Here is a 16,987-nt window from a genome sequence, read left to right as displayed (position 1 = left end):
CCAGCTCTGTGCAGAGGGACATGAAAGTCTCGACTCGGCTTTACAGCCTCTCCACAAAGGGAACCTGGAGCAAAGGCATTTTGCAACCCCTGCCAACGACTGAACACCGTCGCCGCTGCCGCACCACTCAGCCAAAAAGTCCGCCCACGCCTGTCACCACTCCCAGCCAAGTCTTAAACACGCCACACTGCCAGCCGGCCAAATATGCCATCAGATTCCCTCCCTCTCGGCTCGCCCCGGGATCCAAGACTGGCTGATTGGTTTGGCGCGTGCCGTCGCTGCCAACTTCAGGGCCTTTAGAGGAACAGAGAGAGCTCGGAGAGCCCCTCACCGCCGTCGCAAATATCTTTGGTCAGCAGCGAGTTGCCATACGGAGGTCCCAGCTGATTTTGAGCTTATTTACAAAGACGCTGCGCTTCTCAGCGCTCCCTTTGGAGTACACAGACAGATAGCCAGTGGCTGAGAGCTGATGAAATCGGGGAGGGAGGTCCGTTCCTTCATCTCATGTCCAGAGAAGACAACAGAGAACCACGCAACAAGATTCCTCATGAAGAACAGAAGCAGAGAGATCGCATCCACTGTTTTTAGGCTGCCACTTTACCGTACCTTCACATATAACAGAGCACCAAACATTTCAAAACCCCCACAAAAAAACAGAAATTATATTAAAAGAGATCATTTTGTCCTGGACACCTGTGAGCTCCGACACGTAAAGTGAGGATGTCATTCTTTCCTGCTTAGTGTAATGTTAGCATTCCCTCTCAGAGGAGCGACTCCCTGCACGCGATTCATTCAGGATTAATCCTGATTGGAAAGAGATCAGACGCTCCCGAAACTACGTGCCTGACTCAGGTTTGATAATCATGTCGCTGGTAGTGTCGACAGGCCGGAGTGAGCGGCGTTCTTTCTTCTCCTCTCTGCATGAATTATGCGTTTCACGGCCTCTAGAGAGGGACACTTATGCCACATATGTGCTGTTTGCACAGGGGTGCGTTTATAAGATGATTTAAAAGAAACAAACTACAGCTAGTATTAGCCTTGCAAAAAAAGTATAATTATTTACAAATTTTAATTCATTTTAAATGATATACTAACAAAAATAAAATCATAAATATGCTGTATAACTTATAAAATATAATCATCAATAATCATTCAAAAGCACATGAATATATTCAACTATAACAAATATTAAATATGACTTCTATTGTTAATACTGTTAACGCTAATCAATTCGTGTACTTATATAACAAATATATATATTTATGTATGCTATAAAAATAATAAATAATGTTATAAATAATAACATTTTCAAGAACGGTAGAAGATTGGTGTATCAGAAAGATTTAGTAAAAGTGCCCCCGAACCCCTAGCGATGTAATGGAAAATGGAAATCTTCCTTGGAACGCCATTTGTGAGCAGTTAATCTAAATCCCTCTCTCTGTGTGTGTTGGCTGTTGTGCAGCTGTCCGTTGCCACGCGGGTCGGGCGATGCCGAAAGTGGGAGTGAGCCCCGCGCGTACCCTTGCAGTGGTGACGGATGGCTCGGGGCCAAGAACACTGCTCCTCTCCCAGGCAGATAAAAGAAGCCCCACAAATCAGCAGCGGCCTCAGGAGTGATGGGCAGGCCGGCTGCTCATTGCGGGAATCAGGTGTAAATTCAGTCATTAGATGGCTTCCAGAAACAGCATGCATAAATAAAGGCAGGGCATGCGTAGGAGACGCGGCGTATCCTCGCTCACAATCGCTCGCTGCTGCAGCCGTCACTGCCAGCATGGGGCGGCTGCTCTCCGCTGCTTAACTGATTCATCACTCGATCTTTGCACTGTATCTGTCTTTACTTTGTCTCTCTCTCATTCAGTATTCAATACCTCTGTTGTGTTAAAGTCATAGCGCTATCAGGTGCAGCTAAATTTTCTTTAGCATCGGATGAAAGCTTTAATGGTACGTTAATTTCATGTTTTTTACAGTTCAGAATATACTACTCATTAACACATTATTTGTCTGTATTAATATATTTTGGCATAACAGCATATGGGTAGCTGGCATTAAATGTGGTAGCAAACTTGGTCATTTGATCTACATCTACACTTTAGTAATCAAGATTAAAATGTAAAAAGGCAATCTTGGGTCCTAAATATTCCACATATCCAAAAGTCCAAATATTCCACCCCTACTTAAAATAAGTTGAAAAATTATAATTTTATATATCATACCATAGATATATATTGGTTTTTTATTCATTATTTATGTATTTTATTTATTTTATAACAAATAAAGATCAGTTAAATACATCGCTTTAAACCGCAAAACATGTTAACTTCCCAAAAGTATTTAACGTGAACATTTATGTTACTACAAAATTAATAAGGATTTTCTTTACACCACTTTAAATCAGTAACTTTCTGTCCAGCATGGAAATTTTTACAATTATTTTGATTATTTCAGACCACACATCTGTGACATAGTTACATAATTTACTACAAAAAACCACTCTAAACAAGAAAACAACCAGCACAGCTAAACGTCCTTTTTACGTCAAAAAATAAGCGCACCGTCCAGTACCTGTTACATTGTAAGCCATCTTCCCCTGTATATGTGTGTGGATGACTCCGATGCCGCTCTGATTGATGTAGTACTCCCGGATGATGCCGTTCGGTTTGGCCGGCGCAGCCCAGCTGATCCTCAGGGCCCTGGGGCCCTGCGGACTCACCACTGGAGCACCAATACCCTCAGGCTCCCTCTGGATAGTCACTGCCACAACCTGCACACACACCAAAAAGAATTACAGAGCAATTTGCCCTAATGGAGGATTGGATATCCTGCTCTAATAGAATGTCACTAGCGCTTTCAACTCTTGTCTTTAGGAGTGGCAGACTATTAGGAAAGGGCCGCAAGAGGTGGTTAAGGTGTTTTTTTGGCTACGCATAGGCCGGCCCGGTGCTGGCCTGATGTGCTTGTGCGCCCACAGAGTGTCCACAAAGATTAAATCAGGTTCCTCATTCCCAACAAGAGAGCTGGCCGAGCAGGGTCCCGCTGAGCGACAACAGGGTGCCCCGTGGTAATTGCTCCCCTTGTATTGGGTTGGACAATAATTGCAACTGTTTGGGCAATGCTTGCAGGTGTACAACTTAATCCCGCTTCACTTAAAAACGATCGTGCACGGGTGAAGAAGAAAGAAGCAGTGGATCATTGGCAGCCAATTGGTGTGCCGGACGATACCCTGCAGCCGTGCGGAAAGAAAAATGGACCCAACACCGGTCTGAGCGGTTCTTTTTACTTTGCCTCCGGTGCTCTGGCCCGGCAGATTTGTGCGGTTATTGATAATCTGATCCTAAATTAGACATAAAAAGAGAAGATAGACAGGTTAATTGCTCTTTCATCAGCTGAGCCCGTGACATCTATTACAAGGAGACAACAATTATGGCAGGAAGTCAGCTGTTGCTCGGGGTCCATTAGCTTGCTATTAGAAATATCCTGTTAACTCAGCACTAGCTGCATAACATGAGAATGAAAGGGGGAGTAAGGCTATTGTTATCCTTTACAAGTGTTTTGTAGCTCGGCGGTACAATGCTTGTAAATACGTGCAGGTAACCTTGTGATAAAGACAAAGGACAGTAGGAAAATATTATTACCGGCTGTATAGATTTAAAAAGCACTTATTTTATGTGTTTTGCAAATCGCACACACACAAAAACTCATAAGAAAACTTCATCAATGATCCACCCACAGGTGTCAGTAACTGTGACCACTGTTATATTAGTTCAAGACAAATGAATGTCAGTCAAAGATCAACTTGAATGTGTAAGTTTTCTATGAATTCTTGTATCACTATTTAATGTGCAAAAATATTTTAATGCAGCTATTGTAAAGTTTCAGAAAGTGTTAACATATTCAATACCGCCCAGTGCAACATGGAGTCTGTTTATTTGACCAATGGCTAACAAGAGAAGTGTTTGGGTTTATTTGCTTATTTTTGTATTTGGTGACACAGTGGCACAGAAATCTTATGTTTATTTAAGTAGTTTTTTTAAATGAAAGTTTTGAGCTGTAGAACATATTTATAATGTGTCTACATCAGACATTTACATTTATGCATTTGGCAGACGCTTTTATCCAAAGCGACTTACAATGCATTGTACTATACATTTGTTTCTGACTATGTGCAATCCCCTGGGATCGAACCCACGACCTTGGCGTTGATAGCGCCATGCTCTAAGGAAAGCGCCATGCTCTAAGGAAAGCTACAGGAAAGCTATTTTTCATGTTATTTAAAGTTTTTGTCCACACCAGCTATGAGGACGATACACAACAAGCTAGAAGGGATTCTATACCACTTCAGATGCCATAAACATTGGTTCAATGCTGGTCCAGTAGAACTTCCTGTTTCAGTTTTTTTAACACTACACACAGGTTTGAACAAATTACAACCAACAGAACACTTATAACCAAATCAAAATGTTAAACGAATATCTTTAAGATGCAATAATGTATGTAAGATAAAAAAAATGGAAGCGCCTCTGGACCACTGTTCAACTGACCACTAACTGACCTTCTGAAGTGGTCTATATATTTTTTGGGAAAAAACTTTTTTATGTTGTGTGTTATGTCGTGTCATGTGTGGACACGGTGTTAGGAAGTAAAAACGTAAAAGATAGGGATTACAAACAGTTAAAGTGGTCATATGGCGCGAATACGTGTTTTTCTGTGTCTTTGGTGTTAGACACGTAAAATTGCAAAAATTTCAGTGTCGGAAAAAAAGATGCATTCCATCTAAAAGCGAATGCTCACCCAGACCTGCCTGAAACGCCTCGTGTAACCACACCCCCACAAATCTACATCAGTTCGTGGTATGATTTGACTAAGACCGCCCAAATGTAAACGCAAGTAAGGTGGGCGTACTTGTCACCACAATTGCTTTGGAACCTGATGTTCCAGATATGGTAAGAGGCGTTACATTTCCATCACACGCTTGCAGTATTCGACCAATCACTACGCACTGGTGAACTGGCCAATCATAGCACACCTCGCTTTTCAGAGCGATGAGTTTTGAAAAAAAATCTGCGCGTTTCAGAGAGGCGGGGCAAAGAGGAGATACAAACATGCACGGTATGTGGAAAATACAGCGTTTTTGAACCTTAAATCGTGTATACACATTGCATTACATCTAAAACAAACGATAATATTCGTTTTAGCCGTGTCATATGACCCCTTTAAATACAGACATAAGCAAAAAAAACTCACTTTAGAGCTGTCCGTGCAGCCAGCAGCAGTACATGCTCTGAGCTGGTACATGTACTCCTGAAAAGGTTGGATTCTCCCCGCATCCGTGAAGCTGTGATCAGTACCGCGGTAACGTTCCTGTCCATCACGCAGGATCACATAGTGACTTATCTCTCCTATCAAAACACACACACAGTCAAAAAGAGACTTCAAAACTCAATCTGTTTCAGTGCAGAAAACTGGTGCACTAACTTTCTTCCAAATCACAACAGATTGGGTGGCAAGCGGTTTGATTAGAGCCCAGACCGAAGTCTTAATGAGCAATCAGCATGTTTCTTTACATATTAAGTGGCCCAGAAGTTCACTAAAACCAAGCTTGTTATTCTCACTTAGCGTTTATGCGCATGTGAAATTCCTTCTCCATAAATTATTCTGCCGAGCTATGCAGATTACGCTTAATAACAGTCAGGTCTTCAGAGGAGAGATGATAAAACAATCAGCTAGTTCCACTCTGACAGTCGTATCATTACAGCTCAAAGTAAAAACCTGCTTTCGGGTTTGTTGGGGAAAATGTGACTGAATCTTCCGAGGGTCGCGGCTGCAGGCGCGGATTAGCCAAACTGATTCACTCCGTGATTAATCATTTACATAACGAAACCTTCTACTGAATAAACATATGACAATATTACCATGAGAGCGAGAAACTGAGTTAACTGTGGTATCGTCAAAAATGATGTGCTTTGATTGAATCTTTAAGGAGGTAAAAGGAAAAAATAAATCTTTCTGGTGGTATAGAGATATACAAAAAACAGCACCACCACTTGTTGGTAGTTACCGTTGGGTTTGTTAGGGGTTGACCATTCTAGATGGATGATGTCATCACGAAGGCCGACATGGCTCCAGCGAGGAGAGCCAACGCCCCAGGGCACATCTTCGTAAGTAGTGACCGAGTAGACAGGGCTAAATCCACGACCGTAGCTGTTCCATGCACCGATTCTGTACTCATAACTGGTGTAAGGTTCCAGTTCAGTATCTGAAATGATACACATGATTAAGAATAAAATGAAAAACCCGACATTTTCTTTATGAAGGCAGGCACAGAAGAGTAGTAAGAAAAGTATGTCCTGGTCTTCACTTTGAAACGAGACATTAAAACGATAAAAAGTAACTAGGGACACTGCATTTCCTGTAATGCCGTTCGCTTGCAGAAAAACACAAAATGTGTGTGCGGGGAATCATGGGTGTAAATCTTCAAGATGGGTTTCGTCAGACTGGTGGAGGCATGATGACAGAATGACAAAATACTCTTCTTATAGAACAGAGGACAATCAGTCTCGCAACAAATTAACAAATGGAAACAACTATCAAGACGGTTAGTTTATTTACAAAAAATAAAAGTACAGTACAATACAATGTAATGCAAACATGAATGATATGCAAAAAGACCAAAAATGCAAATCAAAGGGATAATTTACTCAACCTGAAGTAGTTCCAAACCTGTATGTCTTTGTTCTGTTAAACATTTAGAAGAATGTTAGCAACTGACGAAACCGATATATCAAGCTACTGTCACTTGTATCTATTCACAAAATAGAAACAATATACTTTTGCAAAAGATGTGCATTTGCTTGTACACCCATATAAGCAATATCATTTTTTTCCCATAAATAACATGCACAGATAAATCAAGCACAACATAACCAAAAAATGCACATTAAAAATGTAAACAGTCAATTTTTATTATCATGTTGACCAATCTGCAAAGTCGAACACAGGTCTATGGTGTTTGCAACACAAGCAGGAGGAAGCAGAATCTTTCATGTCTGCATGGCTGGCTTGTGCAGCATTTGTCCGAGAGCACTCGGTGTGTCATCTTTCTCCGGGGTGTGGGTATGGGGGCGTGAGAAACATCTGGAGGAGCGCAGGGCCACGGCAGGTTTATACGCTTCTGCCCAGATGGTGGCACAGCTCTGAGTAGAATCACTCTCCTCATGCCAGCCAGGCCCCCCTCAACTCCAGCATTAGTCTTGATTAAACAGACGTAACTAACCAAATAAATAACACCTCGGCTGAGGTTGAGCCAGTACGACAGGCCAGTGCTCCTCTTAAAAAGATAAATAAGGGTGTGAGTCAAGGGCCGCTCCAAACACCAATCTTGAAAAAAAATTAACGATGAGTTTGAAATAAGAGGCCAGAATTATGACTCGTGACAATTAATACACGGTAAAACATCTGTTAGGGAAAACGTTAAATATGGAGATGTTTTTAGTGCGGGGAACACTTCTGAAATGATTTATAATTGACGCCTTATAGCGGAGCAATTCAAAGCAATTGTATTTACATAAAAAGGTCATGTTGCTTTTATAGTCATGTATGTTTTTTATATGTGTAATATTTATGTTAAAAATGCTTAAAAAGGAAATTGTGTTGTTGGACCTATAAATAATTTTAATACTTTAATAATAAGCTTGTGACAAATTTGTATATATATATTTTTGACAAATTAGTACAAATAATGTATCTTAATATATATAAGGTCATACAATTTGCATTTATAATAATTCAAGAATTAACAAAATGCTGTTAAAAATGATGGAGATCCTACCAAAATATTTTTTTCAAACAAATGCTGTTAATTGTTAGCATGGTAAGATAAATAGCTGTTTTATATAAATTCATATAAAATTATGAGATACACATGAACACACGTACACAATGTCATAATTTCTTAAAACGAAATGTGTATGCAATGTACAGTATATGTATAATACATATCGCTACTGTTCTTGTGAAGTCTTTTGCCATGAATCATTATTATTAGTCACCGTTTATTTTTGTCACTGGGTTTTGCAAATATGAAACCAATAAAAAGTATTAAAAAGTGATTATCATATCTTTGGCAACACAGTATGCAACCATTTAAAAAGTACAGTGTTTTTTCCATTTCCTGAAAAACAATTTGCACATACAAGGTGTCCAAAGGACACCGGCAATATTGAAGTTTTAATTAATGAAAATATATTTTATTTATTAATATTACTTATTTTTATTAATACATTTCTTATTTTATTAATAAAAATGTAATGACTGTGTACCTGTGAAACTGTAGCTGTTGGCCACTCCACTATACACCAGCTCCTCTGAGGATGGGCAGAGCTGGCTGTGGGCAGCAGAAGACGATGCTGATGTTTGGGTGGAGGCGGAGTCAATGGCAGAGGAAGATGGAGACGGATGCTGCACGGTGACAGCCTCGCCTGGTACCCAAGTACAGGAGGAAAGCGCCGGGCTAAAATCACACAAGCCGCAGTATGCTGCAGCGGCCGCCGATGTAGGACACACCGTACTGGGCCGACAATTCTCCTAAAGGAGGCAAGCGCACACACAGACTCATTACTTACAACAGTCATCAGAAAACTGTTGTTTGTCAAACTACTCCAACCAGCGGGTGTATGTGGAGTCCTCTGTCTCAATAAATAGCACGGATGCCCCTTAATGACATAATTACAAGTTAATGACCGCCATCCCAGTTTTCTTTTCTTGGTCTCTTTCTTTTCTTGGCGAGCTCAAGCTGAGAGCGCGATGAGCTTGTGTTACAGCGAGCAAATCTGATTAATGAAGTGTGACTGCGAGTGCCTGCGTCCTGAGGAGAGGAGCAGATACATCATGCCTCTGTGCCTCATATTTCCAAACTCCACTTTACACCACGGCAGCTTGTGTTTTCAACTCGACTACTTTATTTAAACACTCCTGATGCATAACAGTTTGTTAGTCAGCTTGTTTATCAGAGCAAAATCCGAATGTGGGAAATAGAAATAGATATACACAAGATGGGGGTCTTATTAGCTAGACTTACATAGAAAATGTACTGTATAAAAAATACAACTGTAAATTACTGTATGTAAAAAATGTTTGCAAATAAGTTTTTACAGACAAATCAGGGCTGTTCCATTATTAATCGTAATTAACTGCATCCAGAATAAAAGTTTGTGTTTACATAATATATGTCTGTGCACTGCGCATATTTATTTTGTATTCAACACGTGTATACATTTAGAAAATATTTGCATGTATCTATTTGTTTATATATCGTTTAAATTATAAATAAACATTTATTCATTTTTATATTTTTCTTAAATATATACATACTGTACATGTGTATGTCAACTTTCAATGTCAATGTCAATTTATTTCTATATAGCACAATTAAACACAAGAGCAGTTGACCAATGTGCTTTACAACAATTCCACAGACAGTATTAAAATATATAAATAACATCAGCAACTATATCATATTAAAATCAATAAATGTCATCATTTACCAAATGCCAGTTCAAAAAGATTTAAAAACAAATATGGATGGGGCAAATCTAATAGCAGTAATGCATTCCATAATCTGAGAGCAGCTACTGAAAAGGCACGGTCACCCCTAGTTTTTAATTCTGATTTTGGAATTCATAGCAATCTCTGATTAGACAACCGGAGAGACACAACTAGACAATATCCTGTCAATAAATCCGAAAGGTAAGGAGGGGCCAAGCCATTTAGTGATTTAAATACTATGAGAAGTGCAAGAGCGTACTATTGGAGTAATATGGTACCGTTTTTTAGTACCTGTCAGAAGTCTTGCTGCCGCATTTTGTACCATCTGTAACCGGGATAAAGATTGATTGGCTAATCCCGTAATACAGTGAATTACAATAGTCTAGCCTTGATGTAAAAAATTATTCTTTCAAAGTTATTAAAAGATAAAATAGGTTTTACTGTAGCTAAAAGCTGGAGCTGAAAAAAGCAGGATATTACCACCTGGTTTATCTGCTTGTCAAACTTTAAACCATCATCGAAAACAAATCCCAGGTTCTTTACCCAAGGCTTTGGAGAGAGTGTTACATTGCCTAGGGTTATTTGACTAGGAGAATCAGATGAACCAAAAATGATGTATGTGTATGTGTTTATAAATTCAAAATTAACATGCACAGTGCACAGACATATTATTTAAACACAAACCTTTATTCTGGATGCGATTAATCGCGATTAATCATTGAACACAAGTTTGAAAAGTTAGCGAGTGAGACCCAGTCTGTCTCTTATCTGTTTTGGCAAAGCATTTTCTCAATCTGACTTTAAGCCACTGGTGTGAGGCTACAAAACTCTGCACTAAGACTTCATTTTTGAGAAGTATTGCTGGACTAACGTACAGTGAATATGTCACTCGGAGTGAAATAGTTAATTACCGTTATGAGGATTCTGGCCGGGGCTCTGTCAGCACAAACAGATGTGAGTGGATTGAAGGCCACTCCATTACAACACTCATCTTCCTGATCAATCACCTCTGACCAACAGCACTTCTGTGACGCCGTCCTGTTCTCCAGTACGTTGACTTTAGACTCTCCGTTGGGTCCCGTGCAACACCAGGAAGTGGATGTATTGATGTAGTGCTCTCCACAGCAGGCAAATCCTATACACATTCAATTACATACATGATGTTAATTGTGTTTTAACGGACAAAAAAAACTATTTCTATTAGTGCTGTCAAATAGATTAATCACGATTAATTGATTTCGAAATAAATGTTTGTGTTTATATAAGATATACAGTACGTGTGTGTATATTTATATGTACTGTATATATAAATGCACACACCTACATGTGTGTATATATATAACAAATATTTACAAAAATATATACACATTCATATTTAAATATAATTTACATTATGTATAAATATAGCTAAATATGACCCATATGTTCTAAATACATACAAAGTACATGTATGTTTGTGTATTAATATATACACGCCACATACATACATATTTGTCACAATCCCAGTCCGTGTTTCCCCTGTGTTTGTGAACTTTTCTGTTACTTCCTGTGGTCAGTCATTAAATGTTTGATTTTGTTCACAGTAGTTATGCTCAGTGTTCTTTGGATAATTTTAGTTCCTTTTTCCTTTGTTATTTTGTTTAATAAAACCTTATGCAGCACGTGGATCCTCTTCCTCCTTCCAAGTTACTCTAATGTTTGTGTTTATATAATTCTGTAACGTAATTTTCTATGAAAACTGTAAAATAATCGTGCTATTCAAAAATTACATATTGAAAATTTTCCACAGGTTACAGTTGACGAATGAGTATTATTTGCAATAGGAAATGCAACCAGACTTGATTTTTACATGGAACTTTATTGTTGCATTATGGTTGGCCACAATCTGTTATGCAGTTTTTTAATTTAACAACAAGTCCTATATTTCACATTCTCAAAACCCTAAAACACTGAAGAGTGCTGCTTGTTCATGAAGCAGCACTTGTGAATGAGCAGCTGACATGTAAAACATGCAGACGGCCGTGCTGCGTTGCCGAGTGTGGAATCAGCTTCACCTGGCGATGCGGCCACTGTCTCCTCCCATCAGCCATCAGCGCTCAGCACCCACATCTGCATCCTCTCCTATTACCTCTAAAAGCATCACCACGTTCTCAAAGGCCTGACTCAACACACACACACAGCTATGTTAGAGAGGCGAAAAATGGCTTACGCTTTTACATTGACAGCCTCTGACAGATCACACAAAACTCATGTTTCAACATGTTATGAAATAAAGTTGGTTTAATAGTTTCAACAAAAGGTTTTGATCCTTCGGCAGTTGAAATATGATTGGTTTTAGGGGGCTTAGTAGTACGAAAAGAAAGTAGAACTCTTTTCCGAAAAGCAGTAAAATAGTCTTTTAACAGGAAGTTTATTTCCTTGGGTAAACCATCACTACTATAATTACCATCAACCCCCAGTATGATAAATTGCTAATTGTTTAATACCCTAATCAGCGTGCATTCTTTGCACAGATAAACTGTGACAGCGCCATTAATTTAAATAGTAATTTCACTTAACGGCCAAAACGGCGCAGCAGATTTTTATGCAACGTTTTCTAGGGGCCGCATCCATCACGGCTCTGCAGTGACATAAAGACGTCTGACGTGCTCTAACTCACTTAGGGACAGCAGATGTTGCAGCGCTGCGTTCGGTAGCAATTCCCAGGGTGCATTACTTCAGCTCCAATGACTTGCAAATAAACAGCTCAACAATTTTTCCAAAATAGCTCTGCCATCCTGTCCCATCCCGATACCTGCCCCGTTGCATTTTTCATGATATTTTATTTAAACGGGAGTGAACTTTGACACCGTGACCCGGGCCAGAAAACGTCCCTCCCGCTCCTCTCCACGCTTGACCTTGGGCTGTCAGCTAAAATTATGCATTTTCCTTCATCTACGCTTTTTGTCACACTAGTAAAGAAGCTGTCGCCCCCCCTTCCCAAATCCGGCGTAAAGCCGCAAAAACACAAGCACGCTTTCAGCTCGCACTTTGTTTTTTCAAGCACCGCAAAATGATTTAGCTAATCTTCAGATTTATGATGGATTTGCATACATTCATTAGAGCGCAAGTGAGCGCAAGCAAGCATAAGGTGCTTAGACTGTGTGAATTAAGGTTCATTCACTTAATGATAAGTAAATATTTAGCATGCAATGAACAACTGATAAAAATGTGTGCCGTGGCTTACGCCAGCCTTTGGATACCAAAATGGAAACTTAGAACAAATTCAAGCACTTTTTAAAACAAAGATGGCTGAATACATTAGCGCACGCTGCCAGACACGCTGTCAAAGTCACAAGTAAAAGGACTTTATGGCCATTGCAACCATAGAAAAGGAAAATCTGACAAAGCTATCAAACGGCCACTTTAAAAAACATCACTCCCTAGCTGTTTTATTAATTTATTTATTCTAGGTGTTCCTGAGGGAGAAGTGAAAGGGCAGCACATTAAACTGACTTTCTTCCCTGGCCTGTGTATTCAGTGCGTTTCATCCATTGGCTGCTGTTGCATTTGACAGAAAGTGTTTGTGCAGCAGGAATGTTTTCACTGCTGTTTGGCGAATCTGAAAGGGAGAACAAAGGGGGCGTATGCAAGTTTGAATACAAAACTTAAAATGCACATGACGGAAAACAAAACAGATACTACTTTGTTTTGAATATTATTTAGTTGGTAGGGATCTGTTAATCCAGGAACTCAAATCCAGCCTCTAAAACTCAATTAAAATTTGAGCTTGAGCGGAAATGAAAAATGTATAAATATAAACTGAAATATCACAAAACAAGAGAAAAACAAGTTGTAAAAGACCACACACTGGCCCAACGATGGAATCCAATGGCGTGGTTGAAGGGATCCCGTGTTCTGCTTCTCCTCAGCGATTTCTACATGAAGTTATTTAAAAACTGTTACAATTTGGTTCAATTTACATGACTCTGTGGTTAAGACCCATCTGACTCCAATTTTATTATAATATCAAATAAGTTATATGACATTTCCAATGATCATAGTTAATTTTATCTGTAAATCTTCATACTTCATATATATACAGGTATATATAGTTATCCTTTCGTTTGGGACCTGCAGTCGCACAGAGTCTCACGCCGGCCGGGTTCGTGGATCTCACAGTCACAAAACTGTCAGTTCTGATCTTTAGTCAGAGGTTGCCGTGTAAACTAATATCATTAAGTCTGGCCGCCCCATGCTTACTCAGAAACATAACAATAGTTATTTTAGTCACGATCATGCAACTTGCTAAGGCAGGTGATAGGTGGAATTCTGGTACATGTGAGCTTTAGTAAATGTGCCCCATTTGTAGTTTAAATCAAAACTCTAGTCCATCCTATCCTGACATTGATTTTGCGGTAACAAAACAGGCTCCTTTCAATCTACCGGTAATAACAGACTCTGAAGAATTCAGATATAATCAATAATAACAATTTACTGTATTATGCCAGGCAGGTACAACATTAATTAAAATCATAGAATGCACATACAAAGAAAATTCAAACTTAATAAACAAAGATGATCAACATAATATAAGAATAAAATAAAACCACAAAGTTTATCATACCTGGCAAAATCGAGACACACAGTTGCAGTGCGGGAAGTTCTGGCTACAGATGCTTCCCTGAGTCTTTTGCCAATGCACCTTATATACCCAGATGTAACAGAATCCAATGGTCAGTGAGAAACTTAGTTTGTTTGTTTTCTCGTGACTGAAGAGAGCATCAAATGGGATCTCAATCTATCTGTAAACAAGATTCCCTGAGAAAGTCACACCTCTTAGAGAAGTGCAGGTTATGTCCTAAAGTTAAAAAGCTCTAATACACTCTTTGTTAGGTTTGAAGGAACTAGACCTTTTTACCCATCGCACCATGACCTTTAAAACAATACCAAACATGATGATCAAGTCTTCATAACAAGACAATAAATGATATAACAGTATGAAACGTGTAAGCACATTTCCAGTGGTCAGGGCCTGAAGAGATGAAGGGGAGGGGAGAGGTGTGATAAGAAGAGGGGGTTCAGTTCCTGGGCAATAACAACCCCTGATGGGAGGGCAGGATATCATTCCTCGGGATCTAGCAACAAATGGGGTTTAATTGTTTTGTGTCCCAGCATCACAAACAAACTCAGTTCTTAGTACTTTTCCAGCTGCCTTACAAAGTGAATGCATTTAATCACTCACTTTGAAACATATACTGATATTATTTTGAGAACTTTTTGCAACAAAATCGCATACACATACTGTATAATTTTAATATCTTGAATTAAACTAAGTAAATGAATAAGTGATTCATTTGATAAATTAATAATCATTGAAATTTGTTAAATTAAAATTTTATTATTATAAACATCAAATCTCAAATCATCATATCTATAGCAAGTAGTCTCTGTTCAAAAGCAAGCATACACAGCTTGAAAGAAAGCATACTCCATTCAAAGGCAGGCAAACTCGGTTAAAAAGCAAATACTGTATACTCTGCTCAAAAGCAGGCCTAATCTGTTCAAAAACAAGCACTGTACACTCCATTCAAAAGTAAGCATACTCTGCTCAAAAGCAAGTACTGTATACTCTGCTCAAAAGCAAGCATACTCTGTTAAAAAGCAAGTAGTGTATAAAAAGCATTCAAAAAGCACTGATGCATATTGCGTTCAAAAACTCTGAGGAGCCTCTGCTTTTTTACTTTTGTGATCAATGGGTAAGCAACACAAAACGCACACTGTATACAGCTCAAGAGTATTAACAACCATAATCAGTGGTGATTAAGGTATCTTAGAAAAACTATAACAGTATCTAAATTGAAATAGAACGCTTTTTATCCGTATTATCTGTAATCCATTTTAGCAAAAACACGCTGCATGTTTAGAAATGATTCCATCTCTGGCATTTGTGTCTAGTCATTTGCAAAGACAATTTTGGCAGAACAATACGAGGACATATAAGGCTGATGAAGCATCCGCGCGGCAACAAATACATCGGCTCATCTCTGACACTGATGCATTCAGCTGCCGGGATCATTTTCACTGGTAAATGGTCATTGCGTCCTTGAGAACATATTTAATTATTGCACTTTTTTTGACATCGTCACAGCCATTTCCACACCCACTCATATGAGCTCTCTCTCTCACACACATACACACAGCTCTAAAGCTTTTAACACTTAAATGGAGTAAAATATTCAGATTTAACCTTGACTGTGATACAGGCATTGTGCTTTTAAGAACAGTTCTGTATATAAGCAGATATTAACCATACTCTCCGCAGGACTTTGAGCCTCTAAATGCAAAGAAGACCCTCTAATCCAAAACTAAACTTTAAACAAAACAGCGGGGCATTTGCAACTCAACGCTGTTGTCTAAATTGTTTGTCAGGACGGTTGTAACCTTTAATCAAGTCTCAGATGTAGAAATTTGACATTTTAAAATTGAGCAATGCTGTAATGCTGTATTTTACAGAGTGATTTAAAAACTAATACTGTATAATAGATATATTGTCCCGACCAAGTCTAAAACTAAGCGCAAGCACACGAGTCTATGACTATTTCAGTTTTGTTTGCTTTTCAAATAACTGCACCCTAAACTATTCTGTAATATCTAATCCCACTTGCTATTCTTAATATGGAATAACTTACATGAGCAATGTGCACAATACTACAAAATAAACTGGTCAGAGAACCAAAAATCATGTTTATTGTTAAATTCTGTAATCATCCATCAAATACCGAAAAACTACAGACTCTGTTGGCAACATAATACGGTTCTAAACTGATTTATTATCTGATTTATTGATCGATCAATTGCTTCTTTAGTGATTTATACACCGTGTCCAAAAGGTGACATTGTTCATTTTCTTCTGTAATTTGACTAATAGCAGTTCTTTTGAAACTGGTTAAGGAACTGGTTCTCGGGCAGCTTTGCAAACAGCTGATGGCTGTCTCTAACAATTCCATCTCCGCTGCGCCGGAGCGCTGTGAGTCCTGACAGGGTAGAGTGTAATGTGTGACAGATCGCACTTTGGGGACTCGGTAATCACATTTCCATTGGCCATCACCTGTATCTCGGTGGGACATCCTCAGAAAACTGCCTGTGATTCTATTTTCACAATCTGGAGGAGCACGTGCACCTTAAACACAATGTCACGGCATTTTTACACGACTGAGTTGAGGAATACAAATAAATAATGTTTTTGACTGACAGCCCGCTCTTAAAAACACATCTGGAGCTCTTCAAGTAAACTGCAAATGCAAAATCAAACATTCTTAGTCAAATCTGACTGGATCAGACACGCTTAAAGCTTTTGTAAAACAACACATTTATGAAACAAATCTCTGCAAATCTAGATTTATGTAACAAGTCTACACCTACAGTTTGGTAAATAAAACATATTACTTGGCAAAATAATAACAAT

The 16,987-nt window shown here is 38.9% G+C and overlaps 1 protein-coding gene across 1 annotated transcript in view; it reads right to left on the bottom strand.

Moving 5' to 3' along the window:
- Positions 1-16,987, bottom strand: part of ush2a (Usher syndrome 2A (autosomal recessive, mild)) — a 205,958-nt gene that overhangs the window by 41,450 nt on the left and 147,521 nt on the right. Inside the window, exons 51-55 of the mRNA XM_057343361.1 lie at positions 10,452-10,675; positions 8,316-8,580; positions 6,056-6,253; positions 5,242-5,396; positions 2,563-2,761 (exon numbers count right to left, since the gene is read on the bottom strand). Of these exons, the coding sequence (XP_057199344.1) occupies positions 2,563-2,761; positions 5,242-5,396; positions 6,056-6,253; positions 8,316-8,580; positions 10,452-10,675 (1,041 nt within the window). The remainder of the gene's footprint in view (positions 1-2,562; positions 2,762-5,241; positions 5,397-6,055; positions 6,254-8,315; positions 8,581-10,451; positions 10,676-16,987) is intronic.

The sequence above is a fragment of the Triplophysa rosa genome, linkage group LG10 (assembly GCF_024868665.1).
Source record: "Triplophysa rosa linkage group LG10, Trosa_1v2, whole genome shotgun sequence".
Lineage (NCBI taxonomy): Eukaryota > Metazoa > Chordata > Actinopteri > Cypriniformes > Nemacheilidae > Triplophysa > Triplophysa rosa.
The sequence above is the reverse complement of the archived record's forward strand: the minus strand, read 5'-3'. Positions and strand labels throughout refer to the sequence as shown.